The sequence below is a fragment of the Camelus bactrianus genome, chromosome 11, assembly GCF_048773025.1.
Source record: "Camelus bactrianus isolate YW-2024 breed Bactrian camel chromosome 11, ASM4877302v1, whole genome shotgun sequence".
Taxonomy (NCBI): Eukaryota; Metazoa; Chordata; class Mammalia; order Artiodactyla; family Camelidae; genus Camelus; species Camelus bactrianus.
Window position 1 is genome coordinate 7,224,604 of NC_133549.1, and position 23,172 is coordinate 7,247,775.

At 37.9% G+C, this 23,172-nt stretch overlaps 1 protein-coding gene across 5 annotated transcripts in view; it reads left to right on the plus strand.

Moving 5' to 3' along the window:
- TARBP1 (tRNA guanosine 2 -O-methyltransferase TARBP1) overlaps positions 1-23,172 on the plus strand; it is a 60,853-nt gene that overhangs the window by 1,621 nt on the left and 36,060 nt on the right. For all 5 annotated transcript variants that reach the window (XR_012509904.1, XR_012509903.1, XM_074373134.1 and 2 more), the window contains exons 2-12: positions 2,394-2,491; positions 3,904-3,973; positions 6,067-6,215; positions 7,209-7,261; positions 8,899-8,996; positions 11,412-11,547; positions 12,343-12,439; positions 13,834-13,923; positions 16,908-17,049; positions 19,254-19,353; positions 20,309-20,481. Coding sequence is in view for 3 of the 5 variants with exons in the window: in XM_074373134.1 (XP_074229235.1) it covers positions 2,394-2,491; positions 3,904-3,973; positions 6,067-6,215; positions 7,209-7,261; positions 8,899-8,996; positions 11,412-11,547; positions 12,343-12,439; positions 13,834-13,923; positions 16,908-17,049; positions 19,254-19,353; positions 20,309-20,481 (1,206 nt within the window). In the remaining 2 variants the exon portion in view is untranslated. The remainder of the gene's footprint in view (positions 1-2,393; positions 2,492-3,903; positions 3,974-6,066; positions 6,216-7,208; positions 7,262-8,898; positions 8,997-11,411; positions 11,548-12,342; positions 12,440-13,833; positions 13,924-16,907; positions 17,050-19,253; positions 19,354-20,308; positions 20,482-23,172) is intronic.

Below are 23,172 nucleotides of genomic sequence, written 5' to 3' on the forward strand. Positions count from 1 at the left end.
TCAAAATCCAAAGTGGATTGAGTGATTCAAAACTGCCTCAGTAGATGCAAATTTTCTAGTCTTTCACCTGTAGCTATGTAATTATTTATACTGGTAAAGGATTTTTGCTTGGTTGAAGTTGTGAGGAGATTAGATTTTTCTGTAAGTTGAAAACATGAGATAGTAATATTTTAATGGTCCGTAAGTTGGTGATCATCCAATAAGAGTTGTCACTGGAAAACATTTTTAAAATTACCTAAGTTAAACATGCGTTTATTTTAAAGAGTCAATCCTCCTGCAGATTTAAAGATAATGGTCTTTCCATGCTTGCCCCTCCCCCCTAGTTTCCCTCCTTTCAGAGAGATCAACCACTTTTACCTCTTCTAGCTGATTATTTTGGTATTTGCCCTCTATCTTGAAATAATCTAGTTATATCATAAAATCCTTTGTCATACTTATCATTTTGGTTAAGTGTGGGTTCAACATTTACAAAATTATGACCATGAAAATACTGTTCACAGGTGATGTATGTAGTAAACTATGATGATTTTTTCCTTCCTGCAGGTTTTTCCTAGATTTGTGTCATTTTAAAATTTGTTTGGTTATCTCCATGCTTATCACTAATTCAGCCCCAAATTCTTAGTTGTCTAAATCTTTGCTGTACAAAGTCAGATCATCTGGCATTATAAACTTTCCCAAAGAAGTCTCTCCCGGTGCCCTCTTACAAGCTCAGCCTGGTGCACAGCTGACATTCTTAGATCTGCCTTCACCATCATCCAGGGGATTCCCTTTACCTGAGTCCTGTGTTGGAGCTCTTGTTTCCTGGAGTTCATATCTTCTTTTTTGGTTTACTCATTTATTTTGTTGTAGTTCATTTTCCATTAGTTTCCTGAGATAATTTTTTTCTGATAAAAAATTTTAAGACCTTGCATATCTGATAATTTTGTCAAAGGATCCTTAATTTCTGATGTTTTTATTTCTGCCCTTTCCATCTGACACTTTTTTTTATAGTTTTCATCTCCTGAAAGTCCCCATCTGTTCGTGCATGTTGTGTATCTTTTCTGCTAGATTCTTTAACATACTAATCATCTTGATTATGTACAAGTTCTATACCTGGACCATCACTAAGCCTGGTATTGTTTCCTATTTTATCTCTTGGCATTGGGACCACTTGACCTTTGAAAACTTGTCAAAATTTTATTTTATTTCTTAACTGATTTTTATTTTAGTGACCATCACTTCCTCTTCTGCTTGGCCAGAGGCAGAACAGTTTGTGTGTCCTGTCTATTCTTGGGAGGCGTCCTGCCCTTTGGAATTCACAACTCCTGGTTGCACTGCAACCTCAGCTCTCTGACGGGCACCCCCAAAAGCTTAGGCTCCTGTAGATTATCCAGCCTTTTCTCTTCGTTGGTATGGCAGTCCTGTTCTCATGTGGCTTTTTATGTCCCAAGTGGGAGCCAAGACCAAGCATGTCTAGAGCCTTTGTTTTGCTCTCACATTTGATCATTTGATCGAAGGTTTGATTGGGGTAGAGGTCTAGCTTGAAAGACATTGCTGTTCAAGATTTTAAAGGCGTTGATCTGTTGTCTTAGAAGCTAGAGCTTCTGTTGTTACTGGGTAGAAGTCTGGAACCATCCTGAATCGTGTTTGTTTAGATGTGATGTTTTCTCCGTGGAAGATCGTGGAGGCTGTGTCCCTGGGATTCCGCTGTTCCAGTTTTGGCATGGGCCTGTTTATACCCCTGTGCTGGGCACTTGGTGGGCCTCTTCCATCTGGAAATCATGTCCTTTGGTTCTGGGAAATTTTCCCAAGTGACTTTGCTTTCCTTCCTCCCTGTTCACTTTCTGTCCTCTTTTTGAATATTGGACCTCCTGGACTGGTCTTCAAGGCATCTTTTCTCTCCGATTTTCTATGGTTTTGTCTTTTTGCTCCACTTCCTGGGTGATTGCCTCAACTTTATTTCCAGTCCTTTCTTTGAGTTTCTTGTTTTTGCTGTCAGCTTGTGTTCTCATGTGATCTTTTTCATTCTTGGATTCTCTTCTTTTTAATAGTGTCTTTTCTTATATCATAACTGCACTGTTTTCTCTTACCTCCCCTTAAAATATTCGTGAAAGTTTTTTTCTTGTTTAGGTTTTCTTTTTCCTGCATAGTTTTGTTTTTTCTGGATTTCCTTATTTGTTTGTTTTAGTCTCAATCTTTGGAGGCTTCTCTGGATGTCTGGTGACCCTTAGATACTTGCTCAAATTTAAGAACGTAGAACCAAAAGTCATGTTTAAAGCTCTCTATTGTTAGAGAATGCAATGTTTGGTAATAGTGGCGTAATTTTAAGAACTACTGTCATTTAGAAACTTAATGAAGTTTTCTACTTTAGGAACTAAGTCTTGGAACTAATTTTATTTTTTAAACCATATTAGGCCCAAGTCTGTTTTGGTGGTCTGAGAAGAAAAAAGATGAGCTGCTAAAGTTTTGGGAAAACTATATTTTAATTATGGAAACTTTTGAAGGAAATCAGGTAAGTGTTTTCCTATATTAACAGTCCTATGTAGATGCAGGTTTTTATTTTCTTTTCTTCAAACATTCTGTAAAATTAAAAAAGACAAAAAGACCAGCTTGGATATAGCATAATAGAATACAAGTGTACTTTGTTTCCTGGCGTAGATGCAATTTAAAATTGAATATAAGCTCAGGAAATTAAAGAATACTTTCAGTTGACTTAAATTATCATTCAGAGAATTTGGTGTATTCGATCTTCTCTGACATTTACTTCTTAAGCGTTTGTTAGTTTTTAGTTCCTTGATGTTATGAGTAATCAACAAAAGAAATACACACTTAGGAAAATATTACTTAAAGTCAAAGGTAAATTATTATTAAGTAATTATTAGTCCTTTGAGTTTGTTTTTGCTTTTCTTTTTAGTTTTTTTGGTTTCTTTTTGTCTTTGCATACGTGGTCCTGAGAATGGAAAGTTGAAAAATCATTTTCAGTTGACTTTGAGTTCGTGTTTTTAGCATCATGGAATTTTTTAATTGAGAGGAATCTCTTAAGATTACCTAATGCAGTGCAGTGGTTCTCAAACTGTAACAGTCCTTAAAGTCTCCCAGGTGGCTTAAGTATAAATTGCTGGATCTGGTACCCCAAGTTTCTGATTCAGTAGGTCTGAGACGGGACCTGAGAACTTGAATGTTTTACATGTTCCCAGGGGAAGCCCTGGTGTAGGGGTTCCCAGTCTGTAAGCTGCAGGCCACTCTGGGGCCAGCCGTCTGTCGAGTCATTACCAGGTGTCAGTGCAAACGCACACTGAGCGCGGTGTGGCCTGAAATGAGGAATTACTCACATGTGCTAAATATATATGCAGATGCTTGGATGAGGAGTAGAGAAAGTCATATGGAATTTTATGGTTTTCCTTAATCCGTAGATCTGTTAAGATCTCACTATTCAGAAATTCCGATTTACCTTTAATTGGAAGGACGTATAAATTAGCCTCTGGTATCTACAGCGCAGTCTAAGAGTAAGGAGCACTGAACTCTGACTGGCTCTGCTTCTAAATGTGTGACCTTGAACGACTTGAGTGACTAAAGTGTTTCAGTTTTTTTCCTCCTTGTGGTACAGTGGTATTATCAGCCCTGCCTGTTTCCTGGGACCGTTGAGGACTACATGATGTCCTTTATGCTCAGGCCCTAATTGTGACGTGACTGTAACTTTGTTCTGGGTTGCATTTGTTAGCTTTGCCACACTCCGTCTCACAGCCCTGAATTCATACAGTTGAAAAACTGGGCAATCAGGCACCTTCTGCGTATTTATTATGCATAGTGGGGAGGTGGGGGGCGGGGAACAGAAGAGCTACTGTTATATAAATAGATGAAAAATTCTTTTAAGTTTTTAAAGGTGAGTTTTCATTTCATATGGCTTTTTGCTTTTGTTTTCAGATACATGTTATAAAGCCAGTTTTACCAAAGCTAAACAATCTGTTTGAATATGCAGTGTCAGAGGAAAATGGTAATACTTCCATTTTGATTTTTTATAACATTTCGTTTTTCCCCTTGATTTTATAACAAACGCTGTTCATTGTGGAGGATGTTTATGAATAAATGAATTTGCCGCCACCAAGAGCCAGCTGTTGACATTCCAGATACATACCTTGTGGGTTGATTGTAGTATTTTTTTCTCACTCAGCGGTGGTATCCAAATGCATTTACCTATATCCTTAAATAGTCCTTGAGAATTTAATACCAAGTGGCTGCAGAGTTTTCTATAATTTAGAGGTATGGTAATTTAGTAAGCTTTTGATTATGAAAAATTTCAGACATTTATAGAAAACGAGTTGATATGATGAACCCTCATCACCCAGCTTCCACAGTGAGCGGCTTGTGGCCAGCCTCTGCCTTACACGTAACCTGTCTCGAATGATTCTGAGGCACATTCCTAGACAGCACATCATTTCATCTGAAATTATTTCAGTATATAGCCTTAAGGGATAAGGACTCTTTGGTAATGTTTTAATGATGGCATATTATGCATTTTTAATTTTATATTTTAACTGCTTTCCATTCTTATTCTCCATATATCTGTTTCATTGTTTGAGTTGCTTTCTTGGGGTTTCAGTTACTGCTCTGTAGGTTGGACTTCTTAGGAAGAGAAAATTCCAAGGTATTGTTTTAAATTTGGTTTTAGGTCCTTAATCAGTACGGTATTATGTGAGCATTTTAGGAGAAATAAAGTGAAGCCTGGAGAGCTTCCTAAAATTATTTTATGAAATTAGGTTTAGATCAGTGGAAAAGCTAAATGTAGGCTGACGGTGTCTTGTATTCACATGAATGATAAAGTGCTTCATGATCGTGTTTACACATGAGATTAACCTAGGTAAGTGAGTTGTAGGCCTGCTTTAGGTAATTACAGCTTTAACAGCTTGAGCCCATTAGGGACTGAGCTTTACTAGCTGATTGCTGTGCTTGTTTTCTGATACACTGGGGTTTTTCTCAGACCGTAAGAATCTACAGTTCCACCGGGGGCTAGAATTTAATTCAATCCTGTTGTGACTTCACTTATGCATTTACTATTAAAACGATTCTCTTATTACCATGTTCTGCCCTCAACTCATGGCAAACCAAATCAAATAGCAGTGACAGATTTTGAAAAATTACCATTGCCAAAGAACTGAACAGGCATCTTGCTGTAAATTACACACACACAAATGGATTGATTTATTCATAGAATGCGAGAGCTGAAAAAAATGCTGTATTTTCAAAAATAGAATTAGGATATTTCAAAAGAGTTAAAGTATCTCTAAAATGCTTATAGATTTCATTTTTTGTTCCTCACTCATTTATATATTTGCTTAATAGATGTTTACTTTAGTGTCCAGAGCATCCTAAACACTGGGCTAAATTGGTGAGACAGATGTTCTGCACTTGATTTTTGTCTGTTTTCCATGAACCAATAGTTTTGATCATAAGTCCCATACAAGAGGCTGAAATGAACTCTCCAGGGAGCGAGGCCACACCCTGGAGAGGGCGGTCAGGAAGGGCCTGCCTGAGGAATGACGTGGAAGTTGAGGAGGGGGCTCTGGGTGCCGGAGCCCTGAGACGGGACCAGAGGAGCAGAACAGGGAGGCACAGGATAGTGGTTGGGTGCGGTAAGCCTGGGATTGTTGTCAGGGTCAGTTCCTGCCTTGTTCTGATTCTGTTACGAGGTTTGAGAAGCCACTCAAGGGTGTTGAGCAGAGGGGAGAGAGTTTCAGGTTTCTGTATGAGAAACAAATGGAAGTAAGGTAAGAGAAAAGTGGACTGAAACCACCCCAGATCTAAGGTTCCAACCCGCGTGCGTGGGGTAACATTTAACTTTTGTACCCTGTAGCTGCCATAGCATTTGCTTGCGGTCTTTCTAAATAAAACTATCTGAAAATGGAATACTGAAGTTATTTTGGCCCCTTAGTGATTACATACTCTTGGGTGTGATTAAAAAGAAACTCAAGTTCGTAGCGGTGCGGGGAAATTAATGTTTGTGCGTGTGATTGTTTATGAATATATCGTCCACTGTGTAGGGACACTGTGTGAGAAGCAAATGTCAGCGCTGCGTGTTTATTTCCACAGGATGCTGGCTCTTCCACCCATCCTGGCACCTGTGTATTTATAAAAGAATGTTTGAAAGTGAAAACAAAATCCTGACCAAAGAAGGCGTTACCCATTTTTTGGAGCTGTGTGAAACAAGGGTTCTCCCATTTTCACCAGAATTTTCTGAGGTAATGACAGTGATTCCGTCCACACGTTGCCTCTGTCAAAGGACGAAAGGCAAAGGCATCCGTTGCAGCAGATGAGATCTTCAGAAATAAATACTAGGGCTCTAAGATTATGAGTAACATTTTACAGATTTGCGTACGTCAAATCCTGTTTCTCTAAACTCAGCTATCGTACTTGGAAAGACTTCCTGTAATGTAGTTTGCCGACAGGCTGCCGGCCTCGTGACCAGTGTGGAAAAGCAGCTCTTCGGTGTCAGTGTTCTGAGCAGAAGTCAGCAGCATGAAGACTGTGCCAGAAGCTTGTCGGCGGTCCTGTTCCACGGTCCTGAGTCTCTGAAGTCTTGCTGCTTGTCCAGTGATGCTGCGCCTCCAGTTATCCACTGTATTGAGCATACGTGGCCTTTTGAGCTGTGTTATTAGCGTCTACACTTCCATTTGTCAGAAAGCACCCAAAGCAAAGAGATTGTGACGATCACAGCTGTGCTTTCAAGTTTTATATTATGGTGCCTGTGAGCCATACGATCACTGACTCGGGGATGGTAATTGAGCCCCCCTTTAGAGGGAGCCTGAGTAAACTTCCCTCATTGTCCCACTGCGTGGATAGTGCTGCACTAGGCACCGTTCCCTCCGTTCCCCACCTCTTGCTCTCCTGTGAGCTTGCCTTTGTCTAGTGATAGTTTTGAGGATAGACTTCCACATTTTCCACCATGTGTTCCTCCTTTGGATTCCTTCCTTCCTTCTTAACATGTGTATTCTCTTCTCAGTGTTCCGTAGGTTTTTATCAGGTGGCGAAATTAGATATTTTGTCATTCTGGTAGAATTAAGGTGTCCTCCAAGGCTGTCATAAGCTAACCTCCAGCAGAAGAGATGAGCTTTGCTTATAACAGCTCTTCTGTTGCCTGTGTAGGATGTGCGGGTGGGGCAGGCTGACTTTTCAAAATTACAGTTACAACTTAACACCAAATACTGTTTTCCCTTTTTTTTTTCTTTTTTTAGTTTATTGTTGGACCATTGATGGACGCACTTTCAGAGAGCTCTCTGTATAGCAGGTAAACACGCATTGTTATCAAGCAGCCGTGCAGTGATACGCGCTTCATAGACAAGGGTAACGTGAGTGTGACAGTGACCAGGCTGTTTAATGCGTTTGATGCATAAGTACACGTTGCCTCACAGACGTCCAGCTCTTTCCTGCCATGTCGTCCCTTCTGCGTTTGTTACTCCTTCTGCCTTTCTTTTAGTTACGTCGGGTGTTCCTCTTTTTCTTTTCTCTCCTACTTGGGCCCTTCCATTCCTGGGCTTCCGGAAAGGGCATCTCACAGAGCTTTCTTTCCCTCCCTCCTGCCTGGTTTCCGCCCTCTTGGAAATTGTAGTGGTTTTGGCTAACCAACGCTTAACCCTTTATTTTCCCCTTTTTCTTTTGATTTTGACCCATAGAAAAGTTGTGAGGATAATACACACATGCTCATTTGCCTTCTACCCACTTCCCTACATGATAATGTTTTGTCACATTTGTTTAATCGTCACCTCTCTCCCTCTGTATGTGTGTGTGTGTGTGTGTGCATCTGTTCCTTAGTTCTGTCTGCTGAGCAGTCTGTCCATCGTTCATCCATCCATATTGAAATCCATCCGTTAATGCACCCACTTCCAGAGCAGCACCACGGGGCCCATTCTGACTTCCCCATTTCCATATCTGATGGGGCGGCCGTTCTCCAGAATACATTATTTATTTCCCACCTTTACCCTTTGTCAAAGTTGATAATGAGAAGAGTTTGTCTGTGTTGTGTCTTGCCCTCATTTTCTGAGCATCATCTGTACCCTTGAATTACATCTTCAAAAATGTCCTTCGCTTTTGAAATTGTTACCTTTCTAACTCTGATAATTAAATTTATATTTGCAAGTCTTTTTTTTGGTATACCTGTAACAGAAAAAACCCTCACCACCAACTTCTTTAAAATTTTTAGATTAGTCTAAGTTATATTAATATTTAGTTCTATTTAATAAATATCAAAAGAGCAGAGCAATGGTTGATTTGAAAATTATTTTTAGTTTTCAGATACTTTGTTACTATTGAATCATTTTCTGAAGCAGTTAGGCAGCTGGAGAGCAGTAACACCAGCTTGGTGCTTTCTGAAGGCACGGACAGACGTGTTCATTGTGCAGCACCTTCAATTTCCGGGCACACTCATTTGTTCAAGTAACAGGTGATGTTCCTGGCAAAAGTGGATGGCAGGCAGGAAGGAAACACGGCTTTAGTAGATGTTACAAATTAAATGCTCTTTCAGAAGTGATTTATTACCAACCTACGTCTTTCTATGAATGTTACTTCTTTAAAATTATTGGATTATGTGTTGGAAACAGTAAAATATAATTTTAAATTGTCACTTTTAGACTTTTTTTAAATGATACTATTTGGCAAGATTCACATATATGTGTCAGAGAAAGTACCGTAAAAAGGAAGTCCGTGCCTGCTCAGATAGAGCACACCACTCACTTCCGTTTTCCTGGGAGATCTGGATGTTTTTGGGACCAGGAGGAGCCTCAAGATCTTTCTGAAAAATAAAATGCAAATTCAGGAAAAGAATATAGTTTTATTGTTGAAACACACTTGGGCCACATTGCATTTAGTTTCAGTATACTTATTTGTAAATAGATTTCAATTTTTTTTTTTTTCTCCATTTGTCTATAGGTCCCCAGGCCAGCTGATAGGAAGTGGTTCACCATTGGGACTGAAGTTACAGAAGTTTTTAGTTGCTTACATTTCTCTTCTTCCAGAAGAAATAAAAAGTATGTGTCTGCAAAGAGTTTCTTTTTAATTTATTAGCTTAAATTTTTAAAATTTTTAATTTGTTGATTATAAGCACTATCCTATGACTATTACAATCAGTATTGTCAAGATAATTCCGTTTTCCAGGATATGGAGATTTTGTCAGAATTGAACAGGCGTCCGTGGACTTTGAGTACACCCTTTACTGCATTGGTGTGCCATGGAAGCGGCTTTTTAATGTGTGCTGCAGTTTGCCATTCTTTCTAATTGTCTCTATTCAGTTTCAAAAATCAGCAAAATAGTTTGGAGAAAGAAAGAACCTGGGCTTAGGAGAAAGTTGTAAACAGAATATCCATTGTGGCAGACTTGCCTCTTTGTAGGTACTGACTCGGAAAGATAAGGAAAAATTACTGCTTTTTGTAAGACCTTGTGTCCCAGAAATATCCCACTTTTTCAGGCTGGAGACGTGTTATTCTTGCTGATGAAACATGTTGGTAAACAAAGCACAAAGCCAGTGTTATTTTGCTTGCTGATCCACAGGATTTACTCTGCTTTCTAAATCTTTATTTCATTATGGGCTTTGTGACCCTTGCTATGAAATATATGTATTTTTTTCTTTGGTATTTAATGTGCAAACAGGGTGAACCTGGTTATTTTATTATTACCAATAGTGATATCTATTCAAAAGTCAGGAAAGGGAAAAGATGGTCATCTGTGTAATCACGGCTTTAGGTTTACAGAATATTGATTGTTTTAATTAAAAAAAAAATAAAGTGGCGATAGTACCTGTCAGAGCTACTCTGTGGCTTGCTAGAGTTTGGAAGTTTACAGTCTGGGGATGAATTTGCTGATCCCGTTGCCTGTAGCACAGTGAGTGAGAGGATAGTGGTCAGCTATCCTCTTAGAGGCTGGGGGCCTGGTGTCTGTGGCAGTGCTGGGCACCTGGTAGACCCTTGTCCAAGTGAAGACTGTGAAATGGAAGCTTGGCTGTTACCACATTCCTCGTGTCACGTGTCGGGTGTTAGTCCACCAGAAGGGAGGACAAGTGAGACGTCTACTTACACTTTTTACTTTGTAGTTTGATTTTCAGTCAACAATTTCCAGTGTTGTGCTAGACACTTTGGGAGATATAAAATACAGGTAGCACCCTTCTAGGAGCTCCCAAGGATTTCCTAAAAATCATTCTACAGTGATGATCTGAGGAAGCAGTCAGATTTTCATTAACTACATGGCATGAAGGTCCTTAAGGTATCACACATCAGCAGAGAATGCACAATAAAGCACCACCCCTTTGTTATCTCAAAATGGTTTAATTATAGTGATTAGATCCAGGGGAGGTAAGAAATAGCCTGTGAGAAAGATCTGATACTATTGTTTGCAGATACCAGAGGCCAGTTACCCTTGCTATTTATCCTGTTTTTGTTTTTTTTTAATATCTGTAACAGAAGAATGGCTTGCAACAGTAAAAAATGTATCTTTTACCTTAACTTTAAAAATATATATAACTTCATGGTTACTAGAATCTCTGTAATATAGTAGAATACTTACCTTATTAAAAGGAATTAAATGGAAATAATGTTGATTTTTTTTTTTCCAACAGCCTTTTTGAGGTATAATTCACATACCACAAAATTTATTCTTTTAAATTGTTCAGTTCAGTGGTTTTTAGTATAATTACAAAGTTGTGCACCCATCATCACTAATTCCAGAGTATTTTCATCATCTGGGGAAGGAAATTCTGTGCCGATAAACAGTCATATTTCATTCTCCGTGTCCCCAGCTCCTGTCAGCTAATTTACTTTCTGTCTGTATTCTAAATTTTTCATATAAAAAATTTGTGTATTTGTGTATTCTAAACATTTCATATAAAAGAAATCATATAGTATGTGGCCCTTTATTTTATGCCTGGCTTCTTTCACGTAGTATAATTCATCTGTATTGTAACATGTATTCATATTTCATTCCTTTTTGTGGCTGAATAATATTCCACTGCAGAGATACTTCACATTCTATTTATCTGCTCATTGGTTGGTAGATGTTTGGATTGTTTCTGCTTTTAACTGTTATGAATAACTCCTTTGAATATTCACAGAACAAGTTTTTGTATGAACATAGTCTTTCACTTCTCTTAGTTATATACCTAGGAGTGGAATTACTGGGTCGTATGATAACTCTGTGTTTAGCTTTTAGAGGAGCTGCCTGTTTTCCACAGTAGCTGCCCCGTTTTGCATTCCCACCGGCAGTGGATGAGTTTAGTTTCTCCATGTCCTTGTGAACAGTGGTTACTATCTGTCCTTTGAATTAGCGCCGCCCTAGTGGCTGTGCAGTTACATCCTTATGGGTTTGATTTCCATTTCCCTGCGTGATGTCTGATGGTGTTGAGCATCTTTTCATGTGCTTATTGGCAACAGTGATTCCTTAAAACTTTCTTTCAGGTAGTTTCCTGTTAAAGTTTATTCAGAGGATGACAAGTAGACATTGGTGTGCTGTTCCCATTCTGTTTCTGTCTAAGGCTTTGGCAAACATCCCAAGATGTAAAGCCCTGGGTATAGAAGGCCTTCTTGCCCTCAGGTAATTTACTCTGTGTGTGTTCACATATGCTTATTTGTCAAAACTTTCCATTAGTAAATTTTGTTTTCCCTTCTGCTTTAACCCATAGTGAGTGGTTTTAGTTAATACTGGCATTGGCATTTTTTTTGCTCTTAATTTTATATAAGAAAAAAGTAAATTTAAAAAAACTATTATTTATATAGTTGAACTTGTTTTGTTTTATGAATTACTAATTTAAATATAGCATAATTTATACATATGTACTAATATATATTAATGTATGATATATAAGGCTATATATAAAAATACATAAAGCTAATATATAATATATTATGTATACTAATATATGCTAATTTAAAGGTATCAATGTAAATATATTTATATAAATGTAACGTATTTAAATACTAATTTAAATATATTAAATAAGAATTTAGATATATTACATTTATATAAATACATACTGTTGGATTTTGATCACTTTAAAATAAGGCCTGTAAGTTGTTTTTATTATGTTGGTATGTAGGAAACTAGAGAGAAAATATCCAATGGCAATATTAATTACAAAGTATTGGAAAAAAATGTAAAATTCTTACTTTGAAAGTATCTTCATTTATAGTCTTACTTTTAAAAGAGATTTGTTTCCTATTAAAATTGAGCTCTGTTTGAGGCCTTAGTGGAAAATAGCAGCTTTGAGACACTCCTGGCAGTGACCTTGTGCATTAGAAAGTGTAGATGTTACCAGCCCAGGTGTCAGTGCTCACGAGTGATCAGAGCAGTCTTTGGGGTCATGATGTACATGTGTTTTTCCGGTGTCAGGGATGTCCTCCAGTGCACCATGATCACACATCAGATTCTGCTGAGAGGGGCGGCCCAGTGCTATCTCCTTCAGACGGCCATGAATCTAGTGGATGTGGTGAGTTTGTGTTTTCACTCGTGTTAACTTCAGTTTACAAGTCTTTCTCAGTGGGTGGGTGTTCATGAAATAGCTTGACAGGCCTGTGCTGCTGTCCTTAGAAAGCCTGGATTGTCAGGCTGGCCCTGGGTGGTATCCGGGACCTGGGACTCCGGGAGGGCTTCCGCTGCCTAGCCCACTGCAGAGCAGCGCACTGTGACCGAAGAGCTCGTGCAAACAGTGTGGTTTATACTGAATAGTGGTGTCCCTCCCGGCCGCCTGGGACCCTGGTATGTGCTATAAAGAGGGTGTCTGCCCCCAAAACCCCCGGGTGCCGGGTCTCTGAGATCCCCTGGCGGACACTGTACGAGTTGGCGGGGTGACTAGGGGACATGCTGGGGGAGGGCGCTGGGCTGCTTTCACCTGGTTTCCTCGGCGTTTTTCTCCACATCTTCCAATAAATTGACATTCAAGGAATACATACTATATTCTGCATTTTTTACAGAGCCCACTATTGCTGAGAACAGGGGTCAGCAAACTTTCTTTTGTGAAGAGCTGGACTAGCATTCATTTCAGGCTTTTTGAGTCATTCTGTCTTTGTCACAATGACTCAAAAGCAGCCGTAGACCGATTATAAATAAATGGGCATAGCTCTGTCCCAGTAAAACTTTATTGACATGACGGGCTGTGAGTGGCTTTGCCAACACCAGCCCCTGGCTTACAGCCAGGTATCTTAACTGTAGACATGCAATCTTAGGGGAATGAAAAGGTCTAGGTGAGTTTCTTAAGGCAGGGGTCATTTTTGTGGCTTTGAAAAGTAGGGTTCACTTTTTAAAAATTTTTTGTTTATATATTTTTATTGAAGTACAGTCATTTACAATGTGTCAATTTCTGGTGTACAGCACAATGTCCCAGTCATGCATATACATGCATATATTCATTTTCATATTCTTTTTCATTAAAGGTTAATTACAGGATATTGAATATAGTTCCCTGTGATATATAGAAAAAAAAATGTTTAATCTGTTTTTGTATATAGTGGCTAACATTTGCAAATCTTAAACTCCCAAATTTATCCCTTCCCACAAATTCACTTGATTTAAGCAATAAGTAATTTCTTACAGGATGTTTTTGTTTTTGCTTTTAGATTGTGATCATCTTGTCTCTAAGATGGTAACTTTGATTTTAAGGAAAACAGGTTGACAAAGTCATCTTTCATTTTATATAATGGTCGTTTTTAATCAGTATCTTCACTGTAAAAGTTGGATGTTATTTTCTTTTTGAAAAATAGCTTTTGAGTTAACTAATGGTGTTCTACTTTAAATAGTACGCTAGATTCCTTTTACGCTGATTTCTTACACAGTTAAGAATTTAAATGACTAATTTTTTCAAACTGCCCTGTCCCCTGCCCCCAGGAGAAAGTGTCGCTTTCGGATGTCTCAACTTTTCTCATGTCTGTGAGGCAAGAGGAGTGCTTGGGACGACAAACTTCATTGTGGACAGAGGTGAGATTGCAATACGATTTTTGAAAACTTTGTGAGAAACTGTTCCTAGTAGAATTCATTTTATATAAAATACAGTGATTGCTTTGTTACTTATCAACAGAGATTTTTAAAAATCGTTTACTTTCATTGAGTGGACCTAACTAATAATGCTGCTAAGATTCTGGCGGACCAGTGGGAGACAGGAACTGTCTGGGACAGAGAGAGCCCTGTTTAGAGGAGAAGGTGGTGTCAGTGCTCAGATCTCGCTTCTGGGTGAGGTCTGCGTTAGGAGTAGTGGTGGCATTAGACTCAGAAACAGTGAGAAATGCAGACTCATCTTTCTCTTTTCCTGTTCGTTACTTGCACTTTCATCTGCTCAGGGCCCCAAGCCTGACGTTTGACCAATTCATGATTCTTCCTGACTGTTTGCATCGAATTCACCATGAAACCCTCAGTCTCTTTACCCGTTTCCAGCCGTTGCTCTAGTGGAGACCCTCCCCTGGTGCCACCTCGGCTGTGGGGGCTTCTTCCTCCCCGAGAGCCTCCTCTGCTCCCCCCGCGGGGCAGGGCCTCCAAGTCCCCTTCCTCCTCCTCCGCTTCGTTTTTGAACAGAGGATGGGGGACTCAATTCATGCTACTGATGTTAGCACTTCTCTGTTACAGACTCGGCTGAATTCTAATCTGTGTCCTCTATAGGTTATATACTTTTTGAAGACAGGAACCTTTTTTTTTTTAAATTTTGTATTTCTCCAGTGCCTAAGAGACCACTGAGACTCGGGATGTGATTATTTCCTTTAGAAAGCACCTCTGGCTTCGGGTGCACAGAGAGAAACGAGAAATCAGGTTGAACTATGTTAACACAATTCAGGCACAAAATAATGAGGGTGTAGAGTTAGGGTAATGGCAGAGGGAGTGAGGAAGGGGCTACCTGGGGCCTTTAAAAGTTTGAATTTCACTTAATTTTTTTGATCATAGTACATCTAATTAGGTGGAATCTGAAAAATTTGGAACTGTGGAAAGCAAGTAAAAATCACCTGTAATGCCAACCATCAAATCCATATTTTTTAGTTTAATTCTTAATTTTTTGAATGTATGTATTCTCACTCTTGCTTATTTTGAATGATATTTTAATACATAGCGTATTTCTAAGCAAATTAAGGTTATATGTTTTGAATTTTATTTTTCATCTTCACATACATTTGAGTATTTTGCAGCATGTTGCTAAAGAATTCTCCAGTATGTGATATTTAAATATTAAGTTGTTGGAGGGGTGAGGTATAGCTCAGTGGTAGAGCACATGCTTAGCATGAACAGGGTCCTGGGTTCAATCCTCAGTACCTCCATTAAAAAAATAAATAAAATAAAAATTCAGTTGATTAACTATTTTAGGATTTATTTAATCAGTTCCATTTGTTGGACTTTTGCTTCAAATCTTATTTCATCTAGAAATGTGTACAGCTAAACGATAAGGATTTTAAAGGATCTAAGAAACAGACCCTTCTCACACCTAAAAATGTTAATTCGTTTATTGATGTCAAATATTCAGTGTTTAAATTTCTCCAGATGTTCAGTAAATGTGTTTTTCTGCTTTTTGCATTTTGTTTCTTCAGATATTGTTATTAACCAACATCCATAGTTTACATTAGGGCTCACCCTTCGTGTTGTACATTCTGTGGGCTTTGACATGTACCCACCATTATAGTGTCACACAGAATAGTTTTACTGCCCAAAATATCCCACGTCCACCCATTCACTCCTCTCTTCTCTTTCTGCCCCAAACCTCTGGCAGCCACTGATACTCCCCTGCCTCTGTAGTTTTGCCTTTTCCAGAAAGTCATTTAGTTGGAATCATACATTATGAAGCCTTTGCAGATTAGCTTCCTTCACTAAGTAACATGCTTTTAAGATTCTTCCATGTCTTGTTGGGGGAGGGTATAGCTCAACGGGTAGAGCAAGTGCTTAGCATGCATGAGGTCCTGGGTTCAATCCCCACTACTTCCTCCAAGAATAAATAAATACTAAATAAACCTACTTACCTCCCCCAACCAAAAATAAATTTTTTTTTAAAACCTAAAAAAAAAAAGACTCTTCCATGTCTTTTCATGGCTTGATAGCTCGTTTCTTTTTATCACTGAATAATATTCCATTGTCTGGATGGACCATTGTTTATCTGTTCACCAACCAAAGGATGTCATGGATGCTTTTAAGTCCTGGCAATCATGAATAAAGTTGTTATAAACATTTATGTACATACAGTTGTGAAGACATAACTTTTCATTTGGGTAAATACCAAGGAGCATAGTATTTGGATGGTAAGAGTGTGTTTAGTTTTTTTAAGAAGGTGCCTTCCATCTCCACGGTGCCTCGTGTCTGTGGTTCCTCCACATCCGAGGACTCATACAACCACGGGTCGTGTTGTACCGTAGCCTGTGCTGTGCAAGAATATCCTTGTATAAGTGGACATGTGCAGTGCAAACCCACGGTCAGCAGTCAGCGGTGCTTTAAAAAGCACATGTGATCGAAAGTAAACTTGCAAGAAGGGCGGGAACTTTAATTATAACTTACATTTCAAATTCTACATTCTCTCAAAAACAACATATCCTTGTTTGAGTATATGAAGCTGGAATGAATTTTAATTTAAGGTTGTAATTTGCTTTGCATGATGTTATTTTTCACAGAGGGATATTCTTTAGAACACCTTCCCAAAAGATGCATTTTATATTAGGTGCTTTAAAAATTCTTTCCTGTTAAGAAGTTTATGAATTCTTCGAGGAGATTAGAAAACACACACACACGTATGTATATGTACATATACATAGACATACTTTTTCTTGTCTGCACTATCTGGGGAACTCAGTGATGATAATAAACATTCTGTTACTTTGTTATGTTTGGTCATTTAAATTCAGTTAATTGTGGAAGAAAGAAAACTGACTTAAGAGATACAAGAAACCCTTTATTCAGTGAGTCTTTTAAAATAAAGTAATAACTGTTTTCTTTTCCAGCTCTGTGATTGGTTGTGTGTTAATGAAAGCTGTTTTAGACGAGCCTCAATTGGTAGTTCTACTGGACTCCACGAGACGTCAACTTTAAATGCTTACGTCAAGAGCCTCGTCCAAGAATATATCAAGTCACCTGCCTGGGACCGTAAGTCTGAAATCGTCTTTATGGATTGATGTAACTGAATGTTTTCAAAGAACTTTTTACTAGTTTTTCAGATTGAGATACAGGCTTCACCAAATGCATGCTGACTTACTGATTGCAGACCTGTATTGCAGAGAAATAATGTGAATAACAGAAGGTGAAAATACTCTTTCCTAACTTGTACTTTATCTGTTCTTGGACTTGAAATTTTAAGGTTTTCTAAATGTTTTAAGAAACTAGTAAGTCGCCAGAGTAGGAACAGATACCAAATCAATTTATTAATTTATTCTACAATTACTGAATCTTTGTCAGCGAGATCTTGCAAGTGTGTTTTTGGAGCCTCTGTAGTGGAAATATTTGTTGATAAATCTGTTCCTCTTTTGTTTGTTTTTAAGCATGACATTTAGTGTGAACTGATTGTGAAAAGTAATTCAGAGAAAAATTAGGTTTGAAAGGATGGTTTTAGTTTTTATTCATACCAAACACTTAGCAAAGATCAGTTTTGCATCTTCTTTGGGGAAATATGTAAGACTTCATGAGGGAAGAACCATTAGCAGATTCATTAATTAGGATTCTTTTTACATTTCCACTGCTTCCTCGTCATTAAAGTCATTAGTGGTAATTTGGGTAAGTTACGTCTTTAAATTTAACGTGTCTTAAATTTCTTAGCTTTGTCTCAGACCAAGTCATTTTCATCTTCTGATTTCTCTAATCTGATCATGGAATAGGTTTTAAATGACCAGGTAATTATCCTTCCAAAATGCATGAGTTTATCTGTTCATCCTTCTTAGAATAACATTTCTCTTTTGTGTTTTATTTTCTCTATGGTCTAATAAATTTTCCTTGTGGTAACTTGGAAGATTCTTTTGCTAGGCCTGTAAAAGTAAATAAATTTTAGTTCCTACTAGAGTAAACATAGATTAAACTCTCTAAAATATCTATGGAACTTCTTAATTCAGAGTATACAACAGCATCAGATCTGATTAAATATTCAAAAGTGGATACAATTTTTAGAGTTTCTTCCTTAACTTTTCTAGGACTTAAAATACACTGTTTAATACAATGTACTTTTTTAAGGTTTTAAAAAACTGGCCTCAAATGCAAATGAGATGTTTGCATGTGTGTGTGTGTATAATATTTTTGTTTTGACTCTTAACGCCTTTGGCTATGTGCCTTTATAAAATTTTAGTTTAGTTATCAATTACTGGGCAGTTTTCAGAATAAGTTAATACAGTCCAAAGAAAACATTATTTAGCTTGAGTTTTGGGGCATAAAATACATGTAGTATTCAAATTTTTTAAAATACAAAGACTCATCAGTCCAAATGTTTTCAATCTACATGTAAAGTAGCTTTTTTCTTTGGGTTGGACATGGTCAGTACAGATAGATTTTACACTGTTTATTCCACAAACATGTATCAAGGGTTTTCTAAGTGCCAGACATTGGAGTTACAGAGGTAAAAGATATGTCCCCTATCCTCAGAGAGAGCATTGTCTAGCAAAGGAGTTGACAAGTAAGCAGATAATCTTAGTGCCATGCCTTGAAAGACATAAGCACTGGGGTGGGGATCCTAAGCGAGCTGTCTCCATCCGGGGCAGGTAGACCTGCAGTGGTCGGGAGAGGTCACTGATGGGATGACACCTAGTGAGTGAATAGAAATGAAGATAGAAAGTGGGGAGGAATATCCCACAAGGCTGGGGTGAGCTTAGACCCAGGGAACTGAAAGTAGGTAGGCATCTCGCTGTGTCTGTCTGTCTATGGCTGGAGTGGTGAAGAGGTCAGGATGAATATAAGTTAGGTAGATACATATGTGTATGCTGTATCATTTATATGATGTACAACAAAACAAAGCAGCGACAACAGGACCACACAAAACCAGAATCATCAACAAACAGAAATGTTGGAGAGCTTTCAGAACAGGCTTTTTGAGTTAGAGAAAGTGAGACATGGTTTGGAAACAGCAGTAAGAAGAGCTTTCAGAGCTTGGAAAATGTCGTGTAGTCGCCCTGCACCAATATGTTGCTATTCATACCTACGTGTGTAAAAATGAGCCATCCTGTAGGGTGTTCTGCCACATTTCATCTCAGCTGAATTTCTCTAATGATCTAATACTGATGAAACACAGACATTTAGCTGTTTTATTTTTGGAACCGTGTCTTGGAAGGATTTTGTTAATGCTTTGCAAACATTAACTGTTGTTATTTAAGGAGGAGAAAAGTGCTGCATGCCTGACTGGTTTGAAGCCAAGCTTGTTGCTCTGATGGTCTTGCTCGCCGTAGATGTGGAAGGAATGAGGAGTCAATATAGGTAAGTGTTTCTAAATTTGAAAAGAAAGCTTTTTTTTTTTTTTTAATTTAAAGGCCAATCGAATTTATGGTACGTAGTCAGACTTCTCAGCGATTGGTATGGAATTGATCACAGTGCATTAGCAGAGGGTACTAGAACATTGGCAATACACTAAAGAAATGTTGAATATTAACAATAAATTAATAGGACTAGAGGTTTAAACTAGAGAAGGTCAAAAAAAAACCCCAACTATATACATGAATCATTGCTTTAAGAATGGGTTGTAAGATCTTAGCATAAGATTAGGTTAAGACATTTACCGGATTTTACCCCTTTGCGATATGTGTAGTTTTTTTTAAAGATAATAAAGACTCATTTCTATTTTGAGAAATAGGAGCAGATTAATTCTCACCAAATTATAAATGTTGCAAAAAGGAGCTTCATTAGGTGGGATATTTGCATGATAATGTAGTTAATTGGATTAATATCAGATCTCTTTTAGATAAAGTTTTAGTACTAAAGTTGGTTAACAGTTTTTCACAAATCTTTAATTCTTTGTATTTTTTTGGTTAATGTGTCTCATTTCTTTGACTAGCATATATTTTTGGTTTTTTGGTTTTGTTGTTGTTTTTTTTTTTTTTTTTGAATTATGGAAGCAGGGTCTCAGCATTTTAATTTGCAGATAAATTGGGTATAGGATTTTCTTCATACTGGTGCCTAGAGTCGAGGAGGTATGTGTGCCCTGTGCTTCCTTCTCTGGTGAATCACTGCCCTCACTGAGAAAGCACAAACTGAAAGTTCAGTGAGAAGATGGGAGTGAAGGACCAGCCCCAGTAGGATCTAAGTGTTTGGATCATCCGTAAGAGAAATTCTGTCTAATGGAAGCGTTAACTAACCAGTTCCACAAAGTGTAGCTGGAAAGTAATTCCTTTATGCTTTTGAAATGCTTGATTTGGGCATGTCTTTTAATGTCTAGTGAAAAGCGGAGAACACAGAATGTATTAAGGATATTCTTAGACCCTCTCCTGGATGCCCTTGTGAAGTTTGGCACAAATGCCTACATGCCCTTGCTGAGAACTGACAGATGCCTGCAGTTGCTGTTGAAGTTACTGCACACTTGCTTGTTGAAAGGTTCCAGTTCCCAAGATGGTGAGGATAAGTAGTTTCTGTTGGTGTCTTGCTTGGTCTGTCGTTGGTACTTGGAATGAGAGGAAACTCCTGCCCTTTTAACATCATGCGTTCAGCAGATACTCACCGAGCATCTCCTGGTGGTGCTGGGGTTGTGGAGGTAAAGGAGCAAACAGCCCTCAGGACGCTGACATTTTAGTGTCTGCATTTGTTGGTTACTGTTGATTTTAGAATGTGATTTCGTTTGCTTTTATTACTTTTTTAAAAATTTATGTGCGCTCATTAATTTACAGACTGTCAGAAATGATCATGGCTCTTTCATATATGTTTTTAAGAAAGATGCATTTCTAATTGCCACTATGCTAGATGTTGCAAAAAGGAAGCTAAACCATGAGAATGGCCATAATTTTATAATTACTTATTTTTATTTATTTTTAAATATGTTCATCCCCAAGCACCTCTCGGTGGGAAATGCTTCCCACAGGAAGTAGAGTGGTGGCAGGCAGACATGTTGAGACGTTTCTCCCTCCTCCCTAAACTAAGATTTATGTAAAACAGTAGTTGAAAATCCACGGACGTTAGAGACGAGAATAGCAATGGGTAAGCCTTGATTCCCAATCTTTCTGACCAATTTCATTTGGAATTTTAGAATTTTTCTCTTTAAAAAAGAATATTCCAGGGAGGGAGGGGATAGATCAGTGGTAGAGTGCATGCCTAGCATTCACAAGGTCCTGGGTTCAATCCCCAGTACTTCCATTAAAGATAAACAAATAAAAACCTAATTACGCCCACCCAAAAAATTAAAAATAAAAAGAATTTCTAGAGAAGCATTAGTATTAGGTTAAACCTGAGGATAATATTGAAAGGGTAGATTTTAGTATAGGCTCATGAAATATTAAAGCTAGTTTCCAAGTTCTGATATTTTTGAAAATGGTAGCAGAACCAAATGCCTACACATAACCATTACTTTTTATAAGACTTTGAACTCCTCTAAGGGCGTAAATTTGGTTTCATTCGAAATGTCTTACCTGTTGAAAATGCTCAGATCCATGCTTTCAGGTTCAGGACTGGGTCACAGGTGCTTTTGGAAAATTGTTGTGATATTTAGTACAGAACAAAAACATGTGGTGTTTATATGTAAATTATGATACAGAATAATTAAATACCCAAGAACTCACCACCCAACCTGAGAACGAATTTACCCATTACTCCTCAATCCCTTCGTTTTTCTCCTTATTTTGACTTACCTTTATCGCTTCTGTGCACTTAAAAAATGGTTTTGCTTCATACCTAGCTATTCCTCAACAGTAGTCTCATTTTCCTGCTTTAGGGAAATGTTACTTTTCTGTAAGAAGTCTCCTGTCACTTTTTTCACTTAGCATGTTTCCAAGGCTCATCCCTGTCCTTTCTTACACATCATTGTTTCGCCTGCCGTGTTATCTTCCATTGTGCGGTGACAGCACAGTTACCGGTTCTCCTGTTGCTGGACGTCGGATGGTGTTTAGTTTATTACTCTTATGTACAGCGCTGCCTTGAACACTTGTCCACGTGTGTCTTCTGGGTCTGTTTGTTTCTGCAGTATATGTACCCCCAGGACCAAAATGACTGGTTCCTAGGGCACATGCGTTTTCAGCTTTTAAGATAAGGTGAAATTGTTTTTCTAAGTAGCTGTGTATGCATTTTACGTTCTCACCTGCAGAATGTAAGCATGCCCATTGCTCCTCAAGCATTTCTCCTTTTATACCACAAGTAAGAGCCAAAGAAATCTCTAGTTAATTTTGATAGCAGTGGACCTCTAGGTAACTGGTAAACCAACTGTATGAAGTTTCATTACCTTTAAATGGACCTAAATCCTGAAAGGATTTCTTTGATGGGGGAAGAGGAAAATAGTTATCTCCAGTTTATGAATGAGTAAATACTCTATGAATTACTAGCACAGAGGTCAACAAACACGTAATGGTAAAATAAAAAATAACTTGGTACCGTCAGCCCTCCATGCTTCTGGATTCAAACAACCCTCAACTGAAAATATTTGGGGAGAAAAACCCCAGAAAGTTCCAAAAAAGCAAAACATGAATTTGCTGCGCTCTGGCAGCCACTTACACTGTATTTACAACTATTTGCATTAGGTATTATAAGTATTCTAGAGATGATTTAAAGTATATGGGCGAGTGTGTGCAGGTTATGTGCAAGTACTACTCATTAAAGTTGTTTAAAAATAGTTAATTAACCATATCTGTGTGGATCTATTTCTAGACTCTGTTCCATTGATCTATATATATATATCCCTTGGCCAACACCACACTGTTTTGGTTACTGTAGCTTTATAAAAAGCTGTTAGATAGTTTGATTCTTTAAAATTTATTTTCCTTTGTCAAAAATATTTCTAGCTATTTAGTTCCTTTGCCTTTTAATATAAACTTTATAATCAGCTTGTCTGTATTTACCAAAAGAAAAAAAAGTCTTGCTGGAGTTGATTAGAATTTTGTTAAATCTACAGATTAATTTTTTGAGAATTACTCTTTATATATTGAGACTTTTAATTCATGGATGTGGTATGTCTTCTGATTTATTTAAGCTGTCTTTATTTTCTTTCATCAGAGTATTTTAGTTTGCAGCATATAGATCCTGTGCAGGTTTTGTTAGATTTATACCTTTTGTGGGAAGATTATTGTAAATGGTATATTTAAAAGATTTTTGGTTTTCAGTTGT